This window comes from Protopterus annectens, chromosome 9.part0, assembly GCF_019279795.1.
Source record: "Protopterus annectens isolate FY-2018-M chromosome 9.part0, PAN1.0, whole genome shotgun sequence".
In the NCBI taxonomy this organism is placed as follows: domain Eukaryota; kingdom Metazoa; phylum Chordata; order Ceratodontiformes; family Protopteridae; genus Protopterus; species Protopterus annectens.
In genome coordinates, this window is record NC_056743.1 from 131,287,835 (window position 1) to 131,311,575 (window position 23,741).

Genomic DNA, 23,741 nt, shown 5'->3' on the forward strand with positions numbered 1-23,741 from the left:
GATTGTCATACCAAACCAGTCACTCCAAAACCACAGTCCATAAAAGAAATTTGGCAGAAATTAAAGCTGTTTAGTGTTTAATATGTTGACCACTTTCATATTTGCAAAATCTGCTACATGGACTTCAGACTATAAAAACCCACCTGAAATCACTATTTATGGAGACATGATCATTTAAGCCAGGGTATAGTAATATGTCATATTAATTGCCAGATGAGCCTTCTATATTCTACTCTGGTCTCCCAATGTCCCCATTTCCCCCTTCTAGGATTTTTTAGTTATTAATTCTAAAATAACAAATTTAAAAGAGCACAGAGAATCACATTTAGGCCAGTGTTTATACAAAGCATTGTTCGTGTTCTTTTTACTTGCAGCATATAAATGTTCATAAATTCTTGTCTGTAATCTTCTCTCAGTCTTGTCAGTGTAATAAGCTTGGAAAATATAAACTAAACCTTTTGAATTACAATTCCCTGAAACATTAATTTTTAATTTAAATAGTGTCTCCATCCATAATATAAGGAAATGGATTATGTCTCCCTCACTTTTTGCCCCAGTTATTTAGGCTGAGTATAATTTAGAGTCCTTTCAACCATGTTGTTAATATTACGACCCCCCCCCCCCCTGTAAACAAAAACTGGTCTCTCGCCTACTTTCTCAAGGAGATTTTTATATGCCTTCAAAATTATCCAAATATTACTAATGATTTCCTTGATTGTTCTCACTTCATAGTTGTACTCCATCCAACACCACTGCATTCCAAAGCCCATTATTTCCACGTTTCTATGGCGGTATCTGTTCTATTTAACCCATTCCCTAATAATAGGATATAATTAATGTATCTGCCTGTGGCCTCTTCATGACTCTTCTCTCCATAAGTAGTGTTTTAAAGGTTCCTTACTGAAATGTTGACACTGAGTTCTGAAAAGTGGAAAAAAACAAAAAAAAACTGAAAACCTGGAGAATATCTAATCTCGAAAATCACTCTTTCTCTTAAAACTTTTTTTTGGCAGGGGGGACCAAGCCCCCCCCCCCCCAACTTACATATACCAGTTTCAAGATTGACATACTTTGGAGAAAAGGGAATATTACAAGAAATGGCATCTTGGACTTAGTATACATAAATCCATTCTTTATGCCATTCAGGACTCACTCTAGCAGGTCCGAACATTCAAATGGTTACCATATAAAATTACGACCAGCTAAATTATAGAACATTATTGCTGATTAAAAGAATGCGTCTTCAATAATGAAATATTTAACCCACTCACCATAGGAATTTTTTTATTTATTTATCACATTTATTTAAACTGATCTTTTTTTAAGTTAAATTAATTTACTTTATTTAACATTACTTGTTTTTAATATGGATATTTCACTTTAATGTGGATATTTCATTAATATTACTCATTCATTAATTATATTTGTAATAGTATTTTAGAATCATATGCTTTATTCTGTTATTAGGATAACGTTATCCATTTCTGAGAAACAATGTATGGTTTTTGATACTGTTTTAATGTGTTTTTGTATGTCACATGTTTTATAAGTTATTTAAATGGTGATTTGGGGTAGGTTTTATGTTCTGAAGAAGCCCATGTTGCAGATTTTCAAGGATGAATGTGTTCAACAGAATAAACACTTAAAATAGATTGTATTCATACTGTATTTTTTTCTAGGATCTTAGTTTTGGATTAACTAAATTTTTAAAGACTCGTTTAAATGCCTGTTGACTGAGATGTTTCTAGAAGAATCTACCTGACTACTTCCTGTACAGACCCTGCAGGAAAAATGAATGAATAGCCAACTGTTCTTGAGTGGACATGTAAAGCAGTGGTTATAGTTGTGCAAAGGTACCTCTCATCATAATCTATTCAGAACACTAAGGACTAAACAGTACTCTGTGTGTGTGTGTGTTGTATATAGCTTTGTGGGTATGTAATGAGAGAGCAGGAAGCAAAGATGGAGTAAGACATACAGTTACACTGATAAATAGAGAGGTTATACTTATTTGTATAGCCAACTATCAGTATGTTTTATATGTATATGAATTGCCATTTGTTCAAAGCACACTACATTAAAGAACAATAAATGTGAAACAAAGATACCCGATACATAAAGATACAGGGAGCCCACTGAAATGCAACAAAACAACTAAACACCACATAAAACAGCATTCTTGTAGGGGAACAAGCCCCTTCTGTACACTCTCTTCTCTTTACAGATATTGACTGGAAGAACTCACTGTACTCGCTATTGTATATCCCTTACATAAATTAAGGAACAGTAGGATAAGTTATTGTCTCAAAATACCAAGCTGTTGATGATCTCTCCTTTTACCTTCCATACACAAAGACATTCAATGTATCTGTATAAATGTACATATAAAAATACACACACACATGCATGCAAACAAACACAGAATAGTCATGAACTGAAAATGGAGTTACTCATTTTAAGCACCGTAAATCAGCAGATAAAATATTGTGCATATGGCTGCAATACTGTAACCTTTATAAAATTTGGAAATAACTTAAGTAATGTTACCTTTGACACAAACTGGTTGCTTGCCTGTCCACTGTCCACCTTTCAGGCATATTCTGTGGTCATTTCCTATTAGGATGTATGAATAAATGCATGCAAACTGCACCACTGTTCCAGCTGTTGCATAGCCATCACCTATGTGTCCTGTTCCTTTTACAGTTTCCATATATCCATGCACTGGTGCACCAGGATCTGGACAGGTTGGCAATTTTTTATGTAGAACTAGAAATTGAAGAAAGTAAACAAAGAAATGTAACATGTCTATAGTACTTTACAGGATTCTGCAACACCACATAATGATGTTTTGTTTGTACACGGATGGAAGCACTAGTTCAGAATATCCTCACATGTTTCACACACACACACAAACACGCACGCACATGCACACACACACACACACACACACACACACACACACACACACACACACACTTGGATATTTTTTAGTTATGTTGGTTTACCCAGTAGGGCAATGATCATGCATGACCAATGTCAATCCCAGACCACACAGCACCAAAACAAAAATCAGTTTACACATAGAAGGAAAGCTATAATAAATCTTTCAAAACATAAGGAAACCAAAGTAGCATGTTGCAATAACATTTAAAATGTATATAGAATAGAATATAGCAGAATAAATAAAATATATCTACATATTTACTGGCTAGTGGTCAATGTGTGAGTAAGGAACAAGGAACAAGGATGGGTGCAGAGAAGTAGTGCAGTGTTAGGTGGAGTGGAGTTAACTGATGTGACCTGACGTAAGACATTCACGTTAGCTTTATTTGGCAAGGTAGGCTTTGAACTGGGCTCAGAATTATTTATAGGCAGAGAGGTATTTTAAGTTGGGTAGGAATCCTTGCCAGTTTAGGAGTTACAACAGAGATAGAATCTATGGTCAGTAAAGTTTTGGGAGATTCAAGCCATGAGAACAGCTTCTGATGTTGAGGAAGAAAGTAAGAGGTGTGAGTTTTGCAGAAAGAGGTGTGATATTGCCATGATAAACCAGTTTAAATATGAGCAAACTGAGTACGAGGTCAGCTCCCTGGCTTAACTGGCAGCCATTTGTCCTTTTCCATTGTGTGCAGTAGTGTTCATGTCCAGAGAAGAGGGTTATGACGCACCGATTTTATGGAGTTTGAAGGGCTGTAGAGTTCCTCATGGATGCATCAGCTTCAAGATGGCAGCATTATTCCAGTTAAGCAAGCAACACTTCTTTGCCTGTGGTGTGTCAGGCTCATGGGGAAAGGAAGGAATAGATTTTATGAATCCAGAACAGTTAGATAATTGATTTTTTTTCTTTTTTTTTTTTCTCAGTGTGAAGCTGCAAATTTAGGGGGTGATCTAGACACATGCCAAGATATTTGAAATGTGGTTTCAATGGCAATGTTATCTTTATCTTTAACATCTAGTGCACTAAGCATTTTTGATAGGGTGACTTGGGTTTGCTGGGGTTAAGCAGACATTTGTTTTGTAGTCAGTCAAGCAGTGACTATAAGAAAGTCTTGAAGTTGCTTTTGTATGTAGGAGCGGTTGCTGCTGAACCTTCAGATCAGTAGGGGTTCCAGGTTTCCTGTCTTCTTCCAAGAAATCAACAACTGCCTTCAAGCCACAAGTAAAATAAAGAACAAATAAACATGAAATACCAGCAGGAGGATACTGTTCACACAATGAAAGAACCAGAAATCGAAAAAACATAAAATATAATATTACAAACACAGAGAGCTTATTAAAGTTGAGCGCTAATGCCGGAGTTAAATGGTAGACTTACTCAGAACTAAAACCTAATTACTCAATCTCCAGATAAATAGCACCAGTGAATTAATTGATGAATAGACAATCATTAAACAGACAAACTGAAACAAAGTATATGCAATCCAACCTATTAACCATAATGTTACAGTGAATATAGCATAAACAGTAAATTAAAGACTAAAAATTATTTTTATGCATTAACTCTACAATAAAGAAATTTTAATTTGCTGGGAAAACTTATAGCCTCATTAATCCCTGGGGAAACTGATGCATTCAGTTTCAATTACCAACAAGTTTCCTTCAATTCCAAATCAATATTTAAATCACCACCTCTTAAAGATAAATGAACAAATCAATTACTAAAAAATACAAACTTTCTAAAATCAAGACAAGCAATAAAGTTTCTATGTAATGCATTATGGAATTTACAATTTTTATGTCACTCAGATGTTCTCTTACATGTCTTTAAACTTCCAATGGTCTTATCAATACAAACAAAAAAAAAAAAAAAAAAGAAAAGAAAAAAGAAACATGTGTTGGCCTTCAGTAGACTGACATTTCACTTTCTCCAACACTAAAATTTCAGAGACTAAAGGAATGACAAGTTCAAAAGACTGAAATCTGGAACACTGATTTTTCACATGTGGTAATGTGATCTTGGAGTTGGTATATTTAGTCAGGGGGTGTGGGGGGGCAAAGGCCCCAACATCGGTGCATTTAGTTTTGTTTCGTTTAGTTTTTTTTATTCAGGATGGCCAAGCAGTTCCTTACCTCATGTAAAAAGTCAGTGTTTCGGATGTTGGTCTTCTGAAGTTGTTGGTCCTTTCATCTCGGCCAAGAGTGCATCTGGTAAGTGAAACGGTCTACTGAAGTAGACCCCCTTGTGTATATATAATTTTATCATAACCATTGATAATTACAGTGTTATGTCTCTACACAACTTGCAAACACTGCATTAATAAGTTCCTTCAATCTTTTCTGTATACATAATATTAAAATTGTCTCCAACAACTGCTCAATATTTTTAGATTTTTGTAAGTATCTAAATATAGGGACATCTCCAAAAATACCTCTCAATTCATCAAAATGAACTAACAACTTCCAATTGTTAGCTATAATACTACATACAATGTTACTGTCTCTGCTGTAATCTAATACAATAACATTAGTTCTTTTGATAGGACAAACATTTGAAATTTCACTTGAAGAAGTATGTGACATCTAATTTAGGTGCAAGCTTATTGCCCTGCGGCATCTTAACAATATGAAACATCTTATTTACAAATTCACAGGAATAACCCCAATTTGTAAATATTTTTTTCAAACATTCATACTCTTTAAAAAAAATCAGCATCACAAGTAATACATTTGGAGACCCTAATAAACTGTCCCTTCACAAAATTTTTCTTAAAATGTGGATGAACATTATTGTAATGCAGAAAAGTATTGGCAAATGTTTCTTTTCTATACAACCTTGATATGTATCTCATCTTTAATAATAGTGACATCTAAATAATTTATAGATTTAACTGTTGCATTCCAACAATCCTCAACCCCTCTCTTTCATTTAGCAAATGGGGTCAGGGTGTCACTTCCGCAGTGACAATCATCTTGAGCCAAGGTTTACACCACCGGTTGGCTAGCCCTGCCACTGTAATTCATTTGTACCACTCACTTGTGAACACACGCTCACCTACGGCAAATTTAGAGTGTCCAATGTACCTATTGCATGTCTTTGGAATGTGGGAGGAAACTGGAGTACCCAGAGGAAACCCATGTGACTACGAGGAGGACATGCAAACTCCGCACATAAGGCACCCCAGCCAAGAATCAAACCAGATAATCTCTTGCTGTGAGGTGACAATGCTACTGTTTTGTGTGTGTGCGTGTGTGTGTGTGTGTGTGTGTGTGTGTGTATATATATATATATATATATATATATATATATATATATATATATATGGGTCTACTTCACATAATCGAACACCCAAATGTTCTACTTTCATATGGCCAAGACCATATGATCGAAAATTTGAATGTTCAAAAATGTGAAAAAAAAATTTAAAAAAAAACCTAAACAGTGCTAGCAGGGAGGCAAGCCCCTCTGCACCGCCCACTTAGGGGGCTACACCCCCGCTATTTAAATATACCAACTACAAGATCACACTACATTGCAGTAAAGGGAAATCTTCCCGTTCCATACTCTATGGAGAACCCCATTCAGACCATTTGAACTTTTAAAGGTTCGATCATATGATCTCGGCCATATGAAAGTTGAGCTTTTAAAAGTTTGACCTTCTGAAAGGGACCCATATATATATATATATATATATATATATATATATATATATATATATACACGCATACATGTCAATTTTAAAAGAGAAGTGGTATTATTTAAATAATTCATGAATTCATATAGGATATCAAAAGAGACAGCCCACATAAAAAAAAAAATAAATCATCTATGTAAAGATAGTAAAATTATATCATATTTATAAGAAGAAGAACTATATAGAAACTGTCATTTCCAGTCATTCGTAATGATATATTAACATAACTATGTGCCATAATGGCTTCCATATCTACTCCAACCACTTGTCTGTAATATTTCTTAATATAAATGAAAGAAATATAAGATCTAAAATACAATAAATTTCTTATTGTCTAGCACAAATGTCTTTGAAATTAAGTAAATAATTATAAAACATGTCCAAATTCTCCTAATGTAGATTTACTGCATATGAATTTATAAATCAGCTGTAACAAACATAACAGTCTTATTAAACAGCAAGTTATGTATTTTCTTTAAAAAATGCCATGAATTTTTGGTGTAAGACAATGATGTGCCCACTATATCCTTAATGGATTTTTCAATATGAAAGACACATGGTTCTGTTTTTGACCTATTATCTGCTATACCTGAAAGGAGGGTCCAATTCTATATTTGTAAATTTTAAGTATCCTGAATAAAAGTGGTAAAATGGGATTTTCAGCACTAAAATATTTGAACAACTGAGTAGAACTGTAACCACTAGACACTGTGTTATACATCTCAACATCAATAAATTTGTTTTCATGACTTCTGAAAAAGTCACTTCTTCATATGATGTATCTAATGTTAACAATCTTTCAATCTTATTATAACAGCCCAAAGTTTCCATATGACTATATTGCCCCCTTATCAGACTTAATTACACCAAAATTACCTATGGCTTTGAACTCTCAAATAGTTTTTTCTTTCACCATAAGAGATGTTATACCATCTATTTTTCTTAGTATGCATGATTGCCAAAACTGACCTTAATTCTTTTTCACATCAGTTTTCAAAAGTAGCTAAAATCACATGCAAAGGAGGACTGAAAGTGTGTGCATACCTAAATAACACAACGTCACTACAACTACATTATTTTTCAGAAAAAAATAATCAAAATTCAATTTTCAACAGAATAATTTCAAATGTAGCAAAACAAAAGCTAAGTCAGAATCATAAGTTGGAACAAATGCTAAACTTTTTCTCAACAGTTTATAGAAATCCTGCAAAAGTTAAACAATACTAAATTTATAAATAATAATCTCTTCATCTGTAAATGCCAATTCTGTCTCCTTTTGCTGTAAAAACATTGTTGACACTGTCTGAACTTCTGTTTGTGCTTCCTATTGCATGGATGATGAAAAGGAGGAGAGACGTCTTGATCAACATATAAACCAGCCAATGCCTGCTGTTTATTTGCTAGATGTTCTGACCTTTATTTTTATCCGATATTTCATCCAAGTGGCAATCAATATCTAAAAATTGTTTAAACTTGCCAGAATAAATATTGCCAAATAGCCATTCATGTCCCTTTTGAACTACTTCTTATTCCTTGAACATAATCCCGTTCATGTTTATCCAGTTTGATAAATGCATTCTTGTATACCCTAGAATAAGAACTAAAAAGTAGATCACAAAGTGTAGCTTTTGTAAACTATCAGTTTCTGTCCTAAGCTGGCAAACTGCTTTAAGATGATGTTTGATAAGCAGTTCCATGTACTCTACACCAGCCCACTGGAAAAAAAATGCAAAATCTTCTACTATATTCAATACCACTGGGAAACCTAAAAAAACTGTAATCCCTTAGGTACCCTACTACCTTTGATACTTTAATAAAGGAAAGGAATATCCCATTGTAGGGATTTAAATAACACCTTCTCAAAACCAGTCAAAAGTTATTTTAAAGATCTGACTATTGTACATTGTGTTTTTTCATTTTCACAATTAAAAATATTTGTCTTAGGTGGTGCCAAAATTGCTTCCAAAGCTTTGCTTCTCAGGGAAGCAGAACAATGACTATGTAACAAATATTTCAACCAATCATGAGCTTCATGACAATTAGATACAACAGAAGAAGACAACCTCACCAATGATTGTTCACCTTATTTCACACAAGAATGGGTACAAAGATCATTTAGTCTCTTCACCAGACAACAAAACTCATCTGGGATAGTACGAGCCATTAACAGGGACTCATTCAAGTCCATTACTGGTGTATCCACAGCATCCATTAGGTGTGGATGTAGAACAAACCCAACCAAGAAATCAAAAACTGCCTTCAGACCTCCACAAGTATAATAAATAACAAATAAACATAAAATACCAGCAGAAGGATGGGTTCACAAAAAACAAAAGAACCAGAAATCAAAAACAAAAGCAAAAAATATATTTACAGATAATACATAAAAAATGTTAGTCTTTATTATTTATGCCATATTTACAGTGAAATTAAGGTTAGTAGACTGTACTACATTGTCTGCTTAACACTCAATTAACCATTTAATCAATTAATTAATTGGTGTTATTTATTTGGAGACTGTATTCTTAGTTTTTTGTTCTGAAAAAATCTAACATTTGACAGATAAAATCACTTAACTTTTAATAAACTCTCCATGTTCATAATAACATATTTTTGTTTTTTGTTTTGACTTCTGGTTCTTTAGTTGTATGTGAACCGATATCCTTCTGCTGGTATTTCATATTCTTTTGTTCTTACCACAATTGGGGTCCAGGAAGTAGTAGGTAGGGCACCAAAAAACAAAACAAAATAAAAGATAGGGTTATAGGTGTGCACTAGGCTAATGACCACTGCCTTTATAAGCCTAGCCATGCATCCCAAATCTCAGATACATTTTGGTACCTTTGGTTGTAAGCAGGGGCTTGGGAGATGAAACATTTACAAGCAGGGGTCATGGAGTTGAAACGATTACTGGCTGCTTGTGTCCATTAGAGGTACAGGTGCAAAACCAGGGGTTACAATTTACCTGTAATTCATTTTTAAACAAGAAGAGTCACTTTCCCGTGAAAAAAATAACAAATGCCAAAGTCTAATCTATTTAAATATTTTATATGTCCTGGAATGCACAACAAAGAGAAAACCTCTATTGTGCTCAAGGATTATGGTTTTGATGAAATATTAGCATGCTGCAGTGTAACAAATCAAGTCTGCAGCCTACAATGCAACAGAAGTTGAAGAATGGAACAAAGACATTTGTGTCTCAGGAAAAGGAGAAATGGATTCTCATAACAAATTCAAAACAGCAAAATGTACCTGTCGTATCCTGTTCTGCATTACACTGATAGAGATAACATGATGTAAATTGTAATACTTTTAAGCATATACTGTACATTTAACCAACTTTCAAAACAAAAAAAATGCAGCTTTCCCCTGCAGACACTGGCAAATAGCAAACATCTGTATGTTTGTTGAAAGTTCTTTGATGCCGACGTGTGGGCCAGGTAACAGCTCCTGTAGTACAGAGATAACTTTTACACCTCAGAAAGTATGTCAGGATCTGTCACAACTTGACGAACTATGAATTGGAAATCTACAAATAATTTACATTCATCCCCATCATTTTGTTGAGGATTTCTGACCACTGTTAAGAGGTAACAGCAGTGTTAAAAATACAAACAGAAGTAATTCATGCAAAAAGTGAAACAAGTTGTCAGGTTCCAGATGCTGTGCAAGATGCCTGTGGGCCACTCTACTGCCATTCAAATTTGAATGTCAGTAAAGAAAAAGCATAAAAGTTTCCATTTACACAATGTGACTCCTATAAAAAGAGACTAGAAAAGGATTATAGGAACAAGATCTCTAAGTACACATTAATATGGGAGGTCTGACTAAAAATAAATAGAATTTAATAATGTTGGTGCTCCAAGATAGCTCAAAATACAAAGATGCAATGAAATAACTGAAGTATAATAACTATAAACTACAACTTGATGTTACAGTTTTCCAGCCTCCAAGGAAATTCTGGCATTGAGAAAGACAAAAATGTATCAAGCAAATCCAACAACATGAACAACTTAATACTCTGTTTCTGCTCTGCAGTAACACCAATAGAAATAAATCGGACTTGAATGTGTCGGTAGCACAAAAAAGGGAAAGTATGGTCACAACGTCTAGTTCCATGGGGGGCAGACTTTAAATGATGCATGCATGATTTTCTGAATGCGATTTATAAGCATCTGTGAACAAGTCTGTAAATAATTTATAACCATTTGTAGCTTCAGTGATGGAGAGAATAAAAATGTTTCTTAAAATCATCTGCTGCTATTTATTCAGTTTAGTGTGGCTTGACACAATTACCCTAGTAGCCATACCACTAACAACAAGAATGAAATGAGAGCTGCTGCCATAGTCACGTTTCTGTCTTCGATGTCTGCTGCACTATACAACCACTTAAAATAGGGAAACCATGTATCATCTACTGGCACCTATGAAGAAAGCTCACAGAATTGTTAAAATCTATACTTTACTCATAATAAGTTCTTCAAATTTCCAGTCACCCTCTGAATGCCAGAACAGTCACTTAGTTGCTATGTACAATGTTGCTTTTACACTATTATAAGGAAACAAGTTATCCGACAGTTATACTATAAAAGCTGGGGTAGAGTGCTTTACCATATACCTGGTTCTTCAATCATTACTGGCTCAAAGGCAAAACAGCTGAAGGTGCAAAAGTCCAAGGCCCCAGGTTGGCAAGCCAAACAACAACCACCAACTCCAGTTGGCATCAAGCAATCAAGCAATATAGGTAAGAGCAGACGAGTAACATCTAACTCCATGCCATCCATAACACCAACAAACAAAATAATTAAACTACAGCCATTGCCAACCTTCCATCATCAAATTGTGGAATACTATAGTCAAAGAAATCAGGTCACAATTCATTATAAGGGCCATTTACACTGCACCAAGTAATGTGACACTACAGCAGCAGACATGAATGGAAATGCTACAAACAACTGAAAACCAGCTGGCAGACATTTTAATTGGATAACAATTTAGTACGGGCATTGGTTGATATATATCACTGACTTATTGGATCAGGAAAAGTGTGTGGACTTCATATACTGCTGGATACTAATGTATGTACAGCTCTTACCAAGAATTGTACAAGGACCTTTCAAAGACAAACAGGAATACACTTAATATATCACAGGAAATGATCTGTAAAATACTGTACATATTTTCTGATCTGCTACTTTCACATGTGGATGATCATATCTGTTTCCCAACAAAATAGGGGGCAAATCCATCCCAAATATGAGGGTTTTATATGACATTGCCTGCTTCCTTGAATTACAGGGTGCTACAGACTATACACCAATAACAATAAATACATCAGATGGTGTCCATACACGATGGATCATGCACAGAAAGGCATAGTATTACATCAGCTGACAGGTATTGTGCAGTATGCAGCAGTAACAATCAAGTCACTTGTTTTGCTGCTTTGTAGTGTCTGTGATTCCAGCATCTGGTTATAAGTTATCAGTATCACCACATCCTACATAGGGAAACACCACAGAGATACCTAGTTTGCAAGTGTAAGCACTGTGGAAAGCAGGAATGTATATATATATTCAAAACACAGTATGTACACAGTTTTTCAGCCCCATAATGTTGCTCCTGTGTTTTAGGTGATGCAAGATTCCCACTACAGCCTTTGTTGTGGTCTGCAAGAAGCCTGCATGACATCACTGAACAGCAGTACACCACCACCCACACACAAACCAGAAGAATCACTGAGTCTGTGTCTGAACTGCGGAAGGCACAGTTCCACTGTATGGCTGTATCATGGAGGCTCTGCAGCCAGGGCTGGCCTTATATATCGGCGAAATAGGCAGATGCCTAGGGTGCCATTCTTCTGTGGGTGTGCTTTCCCTGCTTATTTTTTACAATGTTTTGTTGCTGTAAAAAATAAATAAGTACATAAAGTGCCCCTACTTTTACAAAAGATTTGCCAATGGCACATCAGGTGCTGGGAGGGAGGCTACAGTTGACTTGACATTCAAGTCAAGTCACATTGTTAGGTTAACTTAATAAACGTTGCAATGTTTCAAGACCACAGAGCTTCCAATGTTCAAATATAGGTACAAAGCTGCCTGAAAGAAATGTAATGACAGTTGGAGGCTAAGGTAAGTCCCATTGTATACAATCCTGAATGGAGAGGAATTGCAGGGATAATGAGCCATGCTGGTGACATAAGTATTATTAGTAATTCTTTGTTTACCTTAATGCTACTGGTAGTCATCAGCCAGATGTTGGTAATTTTTCTGTCTTTGTGACTGGTGTAGGCAGCTGGGATGAAGGTAATTGTCTGGTGACATAAGTGTTAACTATTTTTACAACACTGGCAGTGATTGACAGGATATTTTGGACATTTCTGGCTTTTTGATTTGTGTAGGGATGAGGACAATGGTGTGATGAGAAGTGTTACTACATTTATTTACAATAATGCTGGTAGTGAGTTATCCAGATATATTGGCCAGTATTTCTGGCTTTGTGATTTGTGTAGACATTTTGGATGTAAAGTGTGGTGCAGTGAGAAAAGGTCTTACTGTTTTTTTACAATAATGCTGCCAGTGATCAGCCATATATATCTAGCAATATTTTTTGTCTTTGTGATTTGTTTGGAGCAACCTGGATTGGAATACTTTAATGTGCTAACTTATTTGGGTGGACTGGTGAGGTGAAATAATATTACTTAGCCACTGGATATCATAGCTGTAACTGCTGGGTTGGCTAGATGAAAGTAACTAACCACCTTGTCTTTGGCTCAATTAAAATAGGCACTATCATACTTTGAAGGAGTTTCACACTCTTTTGTCAAAAATATAAGGGATAAATATCCCACTCCAGTGGTGTAGAGGGATAAAGCCCTGATTATGGCCCGGATGACCCAGGTTTGATTAATGATTTGGGGAACTGACAGATCCGCAGGGAGGGATGGGCATTAAGATTCATGGTTTTGATCCTGGGGATATTGGGGAAGGCACATGGAAGGTGTGCCTATAAGAAGGGTTAAAGGGCAGAGATATGGCTGAGCTGCCGCAGAGGCTAGACCAAACACTGCACTGCATGCTTGCCCCCCCCCCCCCAGCTAAACCATTGACTGGCCAATATATCTGGATAAATCACTACCACACTTAGAAGTCCAGCCCTCAGATGCCTTGTTCTGTAACAGACTTCAGACATATACACTAGATTAAGTCCAGGGGTGGGGGTCAGCAGCTGGTAGACCTCAGGCAGACAGGTATGAGGGTTCTTGGCTGGTATAATGATGAACAGTGGAGGAGTGGAGACAAAAAAAACATAAGGGATAAATGCATCACAGAATACGTAGACCTTCAGAACTTCTGGGGGCAGGTGTTCCCCAATACACCATGGCTATATAACTGCATAGCTGATTTCAACATGGGTTAGTAATCACCTCTACTTGAACCCCACCTAGTCTAAAACCTGCCTTTCTCATGGGTGTACACAGAAGTGTGTGGTACTTGCTTGGGGAGGGCTGGTGACATTATCATTATTTAACATTCCTGCCAAACCTCAGAGGTCACATACTATCCAGGATTAATTTCTCTGTCTTGTGCCTACTTAGTTCTAGTATAGGCTTTATGCTCCCCACCAGCCTAAATTAGAATAACTCATTCAAGCGTTAAGCTGGGGACAGTGTGGTCATTATTTCTTTAACTTTTTTCACAAACTTCAAAGCTTGTATAGGACCACTGTAGAAGTAACAAGTTGGAAACATTATTTCAATCATTTTTTGTTTTCATTTGCCTGAGAATCAAACATTGTAAGTACATACAGGTGATTATGTTTAGGGGAAGAGTAAATAAGCATGTTGTTTACATATGTTTGATGTGTACCTATCATAATGCTGAAAGGTAATATCACTGAAACTCATTTTACAGAAAACTCATTTCACTGAACACCTTTTCCACAAGAATTATATCTAAAAACATGTTTTTTGCAGGAGGCAAGCCCCCCTGCACCCCCTTAAGTTCATGATCACACAACCACAGAGAAAAGAAAAGAAAAGAAAAAAATGCCACATACAGTGAATCTGTGCTCAAGAGCAAATGCCAATACCTACAAATCTGGAGGGAGAACATGATGCTGAACATTGCAATGCACACAAAGTGCTGTGCTCACTTCCCTAATAACTCCTGTGATACAAAATGGTACCATCACATACTTTCTATGCAATTCAGTACACTTCTGCACTTTTCAGTGTTATGATAGGGACCCATGTCTGACAGCAAATATGTACACTTGATTTGTTTTTATAATTTGTCCTAATCTGGCATTAGAAGGTTACACAGAAGGTGGCTGTCACATGACTAATATAACAGTCTGAGTGGGAGGCATATCACAAGAGGCAGATGTGAGGGTCGTGGCAAAAAGTACTTGATGTCATAGACAACATCCTCCAAGGACAGTGGGAGTGGTAATAAAGGACTGTGTGGGAGTTTTACTATGTAGTCATGAATTGAGGAGACTGCACTGCCCTGTAGTGCTGGGATTACAGGCTCCCTTTGACAGGATGCAGTGCTACTGGGAAAATCTGATCTCTACAAAGTCTGCTGGGAAACTGTCCTGCCCTCAAGGCTTTCAATCACCACTCTCCACAACACCGGGTGTTGGAGAAAGATACTCCTAGACTCACAAAAGCAGTCCATGTAGCCTGTAATGGCCTCCTGATATGACCTCTCTGGCTATGTGCCTACTTTCTGACCATAGACAACACTGATGGAGACAGCAGCTATAATGATGCTTGATGTCTCCTGCGTAGATGTGGATAAGGAAGTCATGTGTTCAGCCACAGTCCTGATAAGTCACAGCATAGCATTATCTCTGAAGTCTGTGGTCTCACTAATTCATTGGCAGTGAGGAGTGACAGCCTTGTGGAAGCCACACACAATACCAATCACCCCCATTTTAACAATGAAGTAGCAGACTGTATCTACATGATAGCACACCCACAGAACAGAGGCTGGATAGGTGAAGGATGGTGGCTGGACCTACTGCTAGGTTGCTATATCACGGGTATATGCACGTCAGATGCAGTGCACTATGCTGATGCATCTGCCAAGGGGCAACAGCTCTCAGTCACAGAGCTTGCCCTCCAGTTGGGGTAGTGTGTGCTTAGGCTGTACACTCTGTAGCTCAGGTGTGGTGTGAGTGAAGTTGTACCTTCATCCTGCACAATGGACCATCAAGGAGGGAAACACACTATACCTATGTAATCTGACTCTGCATTGATCTGTGTCATAGTATCAGTGCTGAACCCTGCATAGGTACTGACAGCAGCCTGTTGTTCTGACCCGCCCTGTATAGGTGAACACTATAGCAGTGGTTTACCTTGTAAAATATACAGTACAAGACAGAACAGAGTGAATCAAAATGCCTAATCTACTTGTGAAGCCTTATGACATACATGCAAAATGTGGTACAGGCTATCCAGATATAGGATTACAGAAGATCATAGGAATTGTAAGGCAAGTAAGTCTAATGAGCCGTACCCATCCATATGACGTACCTCTCATTTTAGAAGCAGATAACCAGTCAGGCCAGGAATGAATTTCAGCTGCCCATCTATTTGTCTAGGTTGGTCTTGAATGATGCAAGGGGGTTACACAGTTTTATATGTAGAGGTAATTTGTTCTACAGATGGCATCATTGTCCCTCCAGCATATTTTATTTATGCCTTGGCAGAGATGCAAATACTTAGTTCATGTGAAAGTAGAGTTTTCTATCTTTCAGAGGTGCAATAGATCAAGTAGGCTTGGGTTCTTACAGTACAATATTCAGAACTAAGATTTCCATATAGGAGTCTATAGGATAACAGAGCACAGGACTGAGCTTCAAGTCTATCTAAGATTGTTTAAACAAGTAATATTTTTGGTTAGGAACCTCTCAGGCATTTCAAGTTCTGGAATGTGCCTGAATAAGTCCATGCCAATGGCACATTATTCTCTATATTCAGTCTGATCAGAGAGTACAGAGGAATGCTAATGTTTTTTGACCAGGATGAAATCCCTTTAGATGTCAGATGATTTCCTGTCTAGTAATGCTATGTGATGGATGGAGGACAGGAAGTTGTCAATGAAGGTGCTGATATCTGAGACTACAGTGACAGTCTGAAGTGGGGTACCAGCTGTATGGTAAGCTGAAGGTCTGAGCTCTTTACCAAATAGGACAATACTGCATTTTTAGTATTCAGTTTTAGCCCTTTTACTATATATATCACTGGTGTAAGCCACGGTGGTACAGCGGTAGCATTGTTGCCTCACAGCAAGAGGTTCTCCTGTTTGATTCTCGGCTAGAGTGCCTTCTGTGTGGAGTCTACATGTCCTCCCCGTGGTCGAGTGGCCTCCGAAAGACATGCATTGATGGGTATGCCTTTGCTGAAGGTTGGGCTTCGGGCTGGCAACTCAGCACCATAAAAATCTACTGCCAATCATTAGCGGACCGGAGTTCTGCTGTGGCGACCCCTAACTGGGAAAAGCTGAAAAAGGCAAACAACAACTGTATATCACTGCTGTGTAAGGTATAATTCTTGCTGTAGTGTTTCCTTGTCAAGGGACGGAGGAACAATTACCCCAGCTTATAGTCATCAGCAAATTTAGTTAGCTTAGCCAAAGGTCTAGGTTTCTAGTTTGGAGGTTGGAGAAGAAAAAGTAAAAAAGGAGGGTCTCCAGAAGTAAGCCCTGAGGTACACCACTAGTTATCTTTTTGTATTCTGATGTAGCACTTGCTGAAGTATAGAACTATGAGGGTTATGTCGTTCAGCTTGTGAGCTATCCATTTTAACACATAAATGTCTAAATTCAGGCCTTTTAGCTTATTAACAATAACATCATGGAAATGGTGTTAAAACAACTTCTGCATCAAATTATTCTGTATGGACTGTGTAGGCACTATCCATTTCCTCCATAACCTTTCTAAAAAAGAACATGCATAGACATGACCTGCCCTTGACAAACTTAACTATTGTGGATTTAGTATAGTGAGGTTTCTGACATTTTAGTTTAAGAAGCATAAATAATGATGCATTCCGTGACTATGCAAATTAGGCTCTTAAAAGTAATGGGTTTATCATTTATTGGGTCTGTGCAAGGGCTTTCACTTGTGCACGGCATCATAACAGCTTCAGTTACATATCCTGAGGCTAAGCTTAAACAAATTTGGGAGGGGTTCTGCGAGGACATTTGGTGCTGTTAATTAGGCATCCAAGTATATTTGTGATGTAATTAGATTTTCAGAGCACAGCAGAACAAGTTCAAAGTTGATCATGTGGAGGTGTAAGGCACTCATTTGTGAAACTTTAATGCCTGGTTTTGAGTGAGGTTTGAACTAAATTTTTCTGTAAATATATTTGCTATATTGTTAGTGTCAGAGTGGATGATCCCAGTTTGGATTCAGAGTATTGCTGGGTATTACTTCTTAATTTCCTAATGCAGTTGAAGAAGGATTTTTAATTACCTTTGGCTTCAGACCCTAGTTTCAGTTCATGTTTTCTTTATCCTTGTTGATGGTCATTTTTAGTTCTTTTGCTGATATTTTGATAGAGTCTTTAATGTGAACAGATATGAATTTGTTATAGAACTTCAGAAGTTTTTTTCCCTTTTATTAGAGGGCTTATACAGGTAGAACACCAATGTGTTTTTTTTCTGAATTTCCCATTATATTTGGTTCTAGTGGGGACTACTTCGCCAACACACATTTTATGTGGGAGTAGAACTCAGCTGCATATGTGGCATCTCTAGTTGTGTGACGATTTATAATATTGCCAGTAACTTCTGAAAGCTCCTTCTTCTTCTTCTTTCGGCTTTTCCCTGGTTAGGGGTTGCCACAGAGGATCACATGTCAGCTCATGAGTGGCAGTGGAGTTTTACAGTGTCAAGTTGCCAGCCCGGCGCCCATCCTTCCACGGAAGGCACACACACGCACGCACTCATACCTAGGGCCAATTTAGAGTGTCCAATCTACCTACAGCATGTCTTTGGGATGTGGGAGGAAACCGGAGCACCCGGAGGAAACGCATGCGACCACAGGGAGGACATGCAGACTCCGCACAGAAGGCTTCCCAGCCGAGGATCGAACCAGAGAACCTCTTGCTGTGAGGCGACAATGCTAACCGCTGCACCACCGTGGCCCCATTGCTGAGACTGAATCAGAGATGTAGATTCTATAGGAGTGGTGAAGCAAGGGGGGGGGGCTATGTTAGTAAAAACTAGCTTTGGGAGTCAAAAACATTTTTAGTATTATGGCAAGCAGTTGGCTGGAATGAGAGGCTACATGTTGGTTATGTGTGTGATTTAAGAGAGACACCCAGAGCAAGAGTAGGAAAAGCCAAGAAACTTTGCAGCCCATGTCGGTGGTACAATGACATGGTAATGATCAACATGATTAAAATATGGGACTTAGTGGATGCAAATGAGAGTAAACAATATGGTAGAGTGACTCAGAAACATATGTATTACATGAATGTATGCACTGTCTTCAGAGCAAATGAACCCAGTACAATCCTTCAGTTACAGCAGGTGAGGTGCAGAATGATGTATGGGGTAGTAACATCATTAACAAACCTGCATACGCCATAGGCTGTACTTGCATCTGGTACTCCAGGTGCTACTCGATATCATCCCTGGACATGGAATTTCATCCTTCCACACCTATGATGCCCTTCAAAATCCTGACATTATAGATCTCTACCATATGGATACAGTCCACATGCAGTAGCTGGTCATTATACTTCCCTCTCAGTTGCTGACTCACGGAACTCATGCAATACCTCTCAATGTGGATAGCTGACTCATGGAACTCATGCAATACCTCTCAGTGTGGATAGGTGACTCGTGGAACTCATGCAGTACCTCTCAATGTGGATAGTTCACTCATGGAAAACATGCAGTACCTCTCAATGTGGATAGTTGACTCATAGAACTCATGCAGTACTTCTCAATGTGGATAGCTGACTTATGTAACTCATGCAGTACCTCTCAACATGGATAGTTGACTCATGGAACTCATGCGGTACCTCTCAACATGGATAGTTGACTCATGGAACTCATGCGGTACCTCTCAATGTGGATAGTTGACTCATGGAACTCATGCTGTACCTCTCAATGTGGATAGTTGACTCATGGAACTCATGCAGTACCTCTCAATGTGGATAGTTGACTCATGGAACTCATGCAGTACCTCTCAATGTGGATAGTTGACTCACAGATCTCATGCAGTACCTCTCAATGTTGATAGTTGACTCGTGGAACTCATACAGTACCTCTCTCAATGTGGATAGTTGACCCATGTAGTACCTCTCAATGTGGATAGTTGACTCATGGAACTCATGCAGTACCTCTCAATGTGGATAGTTGACTCATGGAACTTATGTAGTACCTCTCAATGTGGATAGTTGACTTATGGAACTCATGTAGTACCTCTCAACATGGATAGTTGACTCGTGGAACTCATACAGTACCTCTCTCAATGTGGATAGTTGACCCATGTAGTACCTCTCAATGTGGATAGTTGACTCATGGAACTCATGCAGTACCTCTCAATGTGGATAGTTGACTCATGGAACTTATGTAGTACCTCTCAATGTGGATAGTTGACTTATGGAACTCATGTTGTACCTCTCAACATGGATAGTTGACTCGTGGAACTCATACAGTACCTCTCTCAATGTGGATAGTTGACCCATGTAGTACCTCTCAATGTGGATAGTTGACTCATGGAACTCATGTAGTACCTCTCAACATGGATAGTTGACTCATGGAACTCATGCAGTACCTCTCAATGTGGATAGTTGACTCATGGAACTCATGCAGTACCTCTCAATGTGGATAATTGACTCAAGGAGAAAATGATTGACTTCAACAATTGACTAAGCTTCTGGTGTAATTCTAAGGGGATCCAGTATTTGTCTGCCTGGGATGACATGATTGACAGATCACGATGCTTTGCCAGTGATGGCCTGCACCTGTCACCCTTGGGATTCCGGATACTGGCTAAGGCACTTGCCACCCCTATGGTGCCTTTTTAGGCAAGGTTCAAATGACAAATCCACCACCATAACAGGTACAAGCAAGCAAAATCTGAGGGTAATGCTACCAAATGCTAGAAGTATAAACCTCAAAATGCACTCATCCGAGGCACTCCTTAAAATGGAGAACATCAACATCTATGCAGTGACAGAGACCTGGTTCAAAGCTCCAGAAAGCACCCCTGCGTTACCAGGCTATAATTCATACCACACCTTTCGGCCATCTAAACCAGAATGAAGCACTAAAGGTGGAGACGTGTCCAGATTCATTAAGGATATCCACAACTCCAGGCTAGTTGCACAGCATAACGCATCCGAGATTATCCAAGTGCAACTAACTCTGGTCAAGACCACAATCCAAATTGTAGCTTGCTACAGACCCCCCACGATGCCCAAGGATTCCCACTCCTCATTTCTTGATACACTGGAAAGTATTAGGGTACAACCCAACACCCTAATAATGGGTGATTTCAACTACCCCACCATTAACTGGGAAAGTTACTCATGCACCAACTCTTTTGCTCAAAGTTTTCTGGAATTCATAAATTCCAATGACTTGGATCAACTTATTCACACCCCCGACCAGGGGCAGCAGTATCCTAGACCTGGTCATTACCGACATGGGCAAAAAGTGTTCCACACCAGAGGTCAATTCCTCGTTGGTCAGATCCGACCACAAGCTAATCACCCTAGACATCCACATCCCGCCCCCACCCCCAAATAGGGAAACCATCATAAAAAACTTCTCCAAAGCCAACTTCACACTTCTTAAGACAGAAGTGGCAAACTTCATGACACCCATGCAGACAGACAATAGAGGTACGACTGCTGAATCCTACACAAATGCACTTTATAAGCACTTACACGAGTCCATGGATCATGCTATCTCTAATTTAACCAATATGCTATCCTCCAAAAAAAGGAAGCCAATCTGGTGGTCCTCTGCCATAAACAAACTCTACAACAGAAGAAAGAAACTGTTGCAAAAAAGAGTAAAATCCCATGACTGTAGGATCACCCTGGTCAACCTCAGTAAAAAGCTGAGATCCCTCATAAAATCCTCCAAAGCTAGTTATGAAAACAAAATTGCCACTGACTCTAAAGACAACCACAAAGCATTCTATAGCTATGTCAAGAATCTCAGTGGCAACACTCAGATCTGCTCTGAGTTACAGCACAATGACACTAAATATACAGAACAAACTGATATTGCCAATATCCTGGCAGATAAGTTCAGTGCTAACTTTACCCCCCTCTCACCCCCTAGAGGGCCAATCTCTATACCGGAGGAATGCAAAGTTCCTGTAATCATGGCTGCACAAATAAAAAACACACTCTCCAAAGCCAAGAACACAGCATCCATGGGACCTGACAATATCCCAGGCTGCATTCTACAAGAACTACATAATGAACTGGCACCCTTCCTAAGTACCATGTTCAATCATAGCCTCACTTCAGGTTTTGTGCCCACTGAATGGTACACCGTGGCAGTTATCCCACTCCACAAAGGGGGAGCCATGACGGACCCCGGGAACTACCACCCCATTAGCCTGATGAGCCTGGTCTGCAAGGCCATGTCACGTATCATCATGGAACTCATAAACAAAGACATTGGCAATCTTCAAACTCTGGACCCTACCCAGTTCAGGTTTGTAAAAGGCAGATTATGTCTCCTAAACCTGACTGATTTCTTTGAAGCAGTCAACGAAGCCATAGATGAGGGTAAGGTGGTTCACACAGCTTATTTAGATCTCGCCAAGGCTTTCAACACCATCCCCCACTCTGGAATTATAGATAAGCTCACTAAACTAGGTATAAATCCCTATGTCACAAGATGGGTTGCCAACTGGCTCAAGGACCAAACCCACACTGTGAAAGTAGCAGACTCCAAATCTGACTTCAGACAAGTGGAGTACCATAGGGTTCAGTCCTGGGTCCTCTCCTGTTTGGTATCTACTTCTCTGAAGTACAGGCTAACACAGAAGGTCTTTGGCTAACAAAGTTTGCAGATGACTGCAAACTACGAGCCATAATTGAAACTCCTAATGATGTGGACATGCAACAAAAGGGCCTCACTGAGACAGATGCCTGGTGTTAAAGCCATGTCCTGAAGCTCAATTCCAAAAAGTGTATTGTCATCCCCTTTGATAAAAACTCTGTACCCATGAACTACCACATAAGTGGTAGTCCACTTAATGCCGAAAGTGTGATAAGAGACCTTGGGACACAGGTGGACAGTAGTCTCTCCTTTGATAATCACATCGCCACAGTGGTCAGGAAATACTTCTAAGTGGCTTACCTCATCACAAAAGGTTTCTCATCCAGAAGAAAAGAGATCATTGTTCCCCTCTACTCATCACACATTAGACCCATTACAGAGTACAACACCCCTTTTGGTATGTACCTCACAAGACATCTACAACAACTGGAAAGGCCACAGAAATACCTCAGAAAGAGGATTACTGGCCTCAAACAGATGCACTACGCAGACAGTCTCAAAAAACTCCAGCTTTACTCCATCGCATATCACCTATGCAGAGGCAATCTCTGCCTAACATGCAAAGCTATGTCAAACCCAGAGCTGTTGGACATGCTCCACTTAAAGAAATACCAATCCCCCTGAGCTACACGCTCTAGGGACATAAACCTTGTCACCACAATAAACAGAACATGCTGGAGGGATAGATTCCTGTCCCAGAGACTTCCCATACTCTGGAAAAGACTACCTATCTATGTCAAACAGAGCTCCTCATTAGGACTCTTCAAGAAAAATCTTGATGATTGGATGGGAAATTGGAAATTCACCCCAGGGATCACTTCTGTGACTCTGCTCGACAGGGGCAAAGGAAAATAATTGTCTTGGGTGGCGAAAGCCAGGGTACCTTTTTGGCTAGGCTTATAAAGGCCCTAGGGCTAATAGCCTAGTACCTATCTATGAACCTATGGAACTCATGCAGTACCTTTTAATGTGGATAATTGACTCATAGAAGTCAAGCAGTACCTCCCAATGTGGATAGTTGACTCATGGAATTCATGCAGTACCTCTCAATGTG

General features: G+C 38.6%; 1 protein-coding gene across 4 annotated transcripts in view; it reads right to left on the reverse strand.

Annotated features, from left to right (window-relative positions):
* Nucleotides 1–23,741, reverse strand: part of PAMR1 (peptidase domain containing associated with muscle regeneration 1) — a 1,499,432-nt gene that overhangs the window by 150,884 nt on the left and 1,324,807 nt on the right. For all 4 annotated transcript variants that reach the window (XM_044082656.1, XM_044082657.1, XM_044082655.1 and 1 more), the window contains one exon: nt 2,548–2,766. In XM_044082656.1, the coding sequence (XP_043938591.1) occupies nt 2,548–2,766 (219 nt within the window). The remainder of the gene's footprint in view (nt 1–2,547; nt 2,767–23,741) is intronic.